The 3,777-nt window shown below is 39.0% G+C and overlaps 1 protein-coding gene across 1 annotated transcript; it reads left to right on the forward strand.

The window, feature by feature from the left end:
• The first annotated feature begins 2,250 nt into the window (after positions 1–2,250).
• Positions 2,251–3,347, forward strand: LOC145392754 (uncharacterized). The gene is made up of 3 exons (XM_080267049.1): positions 2,251–2,399; positions 2,821–2,989; positions 3,099–3,347. The coding sequence occupies exons 1-3, from the start codon at positions 2,251–2,253 to the stop codon at positions 3,345–3,347; spliced, it is 567 nt and encodes a 188-aa protein (XP_080123175.1).
• The last annotated feature ends 430 nt before the right edge of the window (positions 3,348–3,777 follow it).

Raw genomic sequence — 3,777 nt, forward strand, 5'->3', positions numbered from 1 at the left:
GTAATCTACCATGTTTATCTTTCACTCCCCTGCTAACTTCACTTCCACCCTGTCTTACTCTTTTCACTTCTCTCCAGAACATTTTCTTACAGTCCCTCCACTTTACACTCAAATTCCTTCCAAATTCCTCATCCACTCTCTTCTTACTCTCTCTTACTAATCTTTTCACCTCTCTCTTCCTTTCCACATATAACTCTCTCTTCTGCCTCTCAACTTCTTCCACGCCCCTATTTCTCATCCATTCATTGTATGCTTTCTTCTTTTGTGCCACAGCCTGTTTCACCTCTTCAGTCCACCACGCTGTTCCTTGCACCCCCTCCGTCTTCTCTTCCTTCCACACACCACATCACATGCTGCACATATTTCTTCTGTAAATATCTTACACACACCTTCCACGTCTCCCATCTGCTCCAATTCATATTTGCCCAATCGTTCCTCCACTTCTCTCTTATACTCTGCCTTTTTCTCATCCTCTTGTAACCTTTCCACTCTCCTTGCAACTACTCCTTCCTCTCGTCTTTCCCTTCTTCTATTCCTCCATCTTACTTGCATCCTAATTCTGGCCACCACCAAGTAGTGGTCAGAAAGGCCACTCCCCCAACCTCTATAAACTCTTGCATCCAATATACATCTTCGCATCCTTTCATCCACACACACATAATCAATCATTGCCTTCCTTTCATTCAGTTCACCACCCACCCTTCTCATCACTCGCCATGTATACCTGTGGATCATTTTATGCCTGAAGAGGGTATTGGCTATTACCAACCCCCTCCCAGCACAGATGTCCACTAACGCACTCCCATTCTCATCTATCTCAGCAGGCACACCCCACTCACCAACTATTCCATCCACCTTCACATTACCAACTTTACCATTCATATCACCGATCAAAAACACTCTCTCATTCCTTCCAAACTTTTCCATGCACACTTCCACATTTGTCCAGAACTCTTCTCTCACTCTTCTAGCACGATCTTGCGTTGGCGCATACACACACACAATCGCCCACATTTGTATTCCAACTTTCAACTTTACCCACACAATCCTTGACCCAACTGATCCATACTGTCTTATGCTCTTCTTCCATCTTTTACTCACAACTATACACACTCCTTCCTTTGCCCTCTCATTCTCATCTACTCCTGCACATATACCCCATCCATACTCCCATTCTCTCACACTTTCTCCTCTCCATTTTGTTTCAGTTATTCCACATACATCCACTTTCGCATCCTCAAGCACCTGGACAATCTCTCTCTCTTTCACCTCATCATTCGCTCCTCTTACATTCCATGTACACATTACCAAGTCCTTTGTCCGGTCCTGGGTCGTCAACGTTTGGTCAGTCCTTGTCCGAGGCTTCTTGTTTGTTTTTTTAGTTAGTTGTTTTCCGGGGAGGGGCACTAACCCTCCGCCAACCCTTTTAGTCGCCTTTTACGACAAGCAGGGATACTGGGGGAGTATTCTTGAAAACCCCCCTATAATAATTATAATAATAATAATAATAACAATGATGATAATAATAATAATGATAATAACAATAATAATAATAATAATAATAATAATAATAATAATAAAATCATTATCCTAGGGAGGGATTAATGGAAATTCTTTTTAGTCCCTTCAACCAGAGGGATCCATCCTCAGCTAAAAAAATAATAAATAAAATTAAATCAATAAATAAAGCACAGCATTTCCATAGAGATATAACCATTTCATTGATTTCCCTGTATGGTTAAAGCAACTTCGTATCTCCTACGGCCAATCTGTAATTCATAGACCAAAAGAGACCCAGGAGCTTTGTTTTAAGTGTCTATCCATCGTAAACAAATGAAATGGCGTTAATTAACAACTTTACTCCAATGACTTATTATTTTTTTAGATTTATTTTTTGCTAAATCTTGCAGCTCTAATTCTTTTTTTGGAGCGAATTTTTGAGCAGCATGGATTACATATAGTCTTCACTACCCCTTTTACAAAAAAAAAAAAAAATCTCTTAAGGCTACAAGAGAAAAAAAAATCTTGTGGCTGCAAAAAATAAATAAAGTTAATAAAATCATGGCACTGGATTGATTAAGAATAAATGGCCATGCAACTTATAAATGAAACATGAAAAATAAACGAGTGAGTAAAGGAAGATGTTACGATTTACGATTTATGAGAGTCACAGCTGGCGTGGCATATTATCTTGGCACTCCGTTACGTCACAATAAAATTCTCTTCCATCCATCACACAAACGTTGCGCGATGGGACCTTGGCTTCCAGAGGCGTGGCTGCAGATTGGGGTCCCGCCTTCGGATATAAAGCCCCGCAGGAGGACATTCAGCATCCAGTTTACACTCAGGATCTTCAGCAAACATGTATTCACAAGTAAGTTCATAGACCAGCGCATGAAGTTGAATGTCATCATATTCTTAATCTCCAGGAAACATATTAATCTTATAACAGCAAGAGATTTTATGGAGACAATCGTCCAAGTGATTACTGATTTTTCACAAGAGATAATAGTATGTACTTAACCAGAAGTCAGTGTTACGATTTTTTTGAAGTCTTCAAAATATTCAATATCTTTTTGTATAATGTCTCATCGATGTAATTTCACTGCAAATATTCTAGACACGATAATCATATACAGGCATATCTGATTTGCCATGTTTGTTACACATTCAATTCAGATGTAGAAAAATTAATAATCAGTGTACCTTACAAAATGAGTGACTTTATGAATATTTTAAGACTTGTGTCATTGACACATATTGTACTGTATAATACCAATACAAGCTATAGTTAGGTCTGAAGGATCTTCATATCTAAAGGCTACTAATTCATCAGGTGATTTTGCTGGGTCTCCTGGTGGCCGCTAGTGTGGCCATGCCTGGTGGCCACGGAGGATTCGGCCATGGTTTTGGTCATGGTTATGGAGGCTATGGTGGTGGACATGGATTCTACGGTGGACATGGTGGAGGATATGGCCACGGCTACCACGTAAGCAATGATCTTATAGCTTGATATGCTTTACTGGTTGATGGTTATATCAATTTGCTCAATATAACTATTACCCAGACTAATGTGGTTCCCTTCTCCATGTCCTCAGGCGCCCACCCCGTATGGCTTCAACTACGGGGTCTCCGCCGGACACACCAACTTTGGTCAGAGTGAAAAGGGTGACGGACACGGAAACGTTAATGGAGGATACTGGGTGAACCTTCCCGACGGTCGGGTACAGAAAGTGTCATACTGGGCAGGCAAGGGTGGCTACTTCCCTGTAGTGTCATATCTGGGCAAGGCTCATTACCCGGCTGGAAAGGGACACTACGGCTACGGCCACGGACACCATGGTTAAGTCGTTATTGCAAAGACAATATTAGGCTTTCCCCCGGAAAACAATATATTCTTTAAGATAGCTCCTATTGCTATGATATGGGTTTGAATATATATATATATATATATATATATATATATATATATATATATATATATATATATATATATATATATATATATATATATATATATATATATATATATATATATATATATATATACTACCTTTTGTTTAGCAACTTTACTATGGCTGAAAATACATATAACTTGTATATAGTTTTTGTTGTCAAAGGTATATAGTAGTTGTGAACTGTGGCCCTGTGTGCATATGAATATACGGTGTTATATTACGCTAGTTATTAATTTTGTTTTAACTTCTGGTTCATAGTGAAAAGCTTAGTAAATAAATGAATGTGACTAATGCTGCTTTTTATCCTCTTGGTTGATGA

Source organism: Coenobita brevimanus, chromosome 23 (genome assembly GCF_032717465.1).
Source record: "Coenobita brevimanus isolate Jiangsu-jjx chromosome 23, ASM3271746v2, whole genome shotgun sequence".
Classification (NCBI taxonomy): Eukaryota; Metazoa; Arthropoda; class Malacostraca; order Decapoda; family Coenobitidae; genus Coenobita; species Coenobita brevimanus.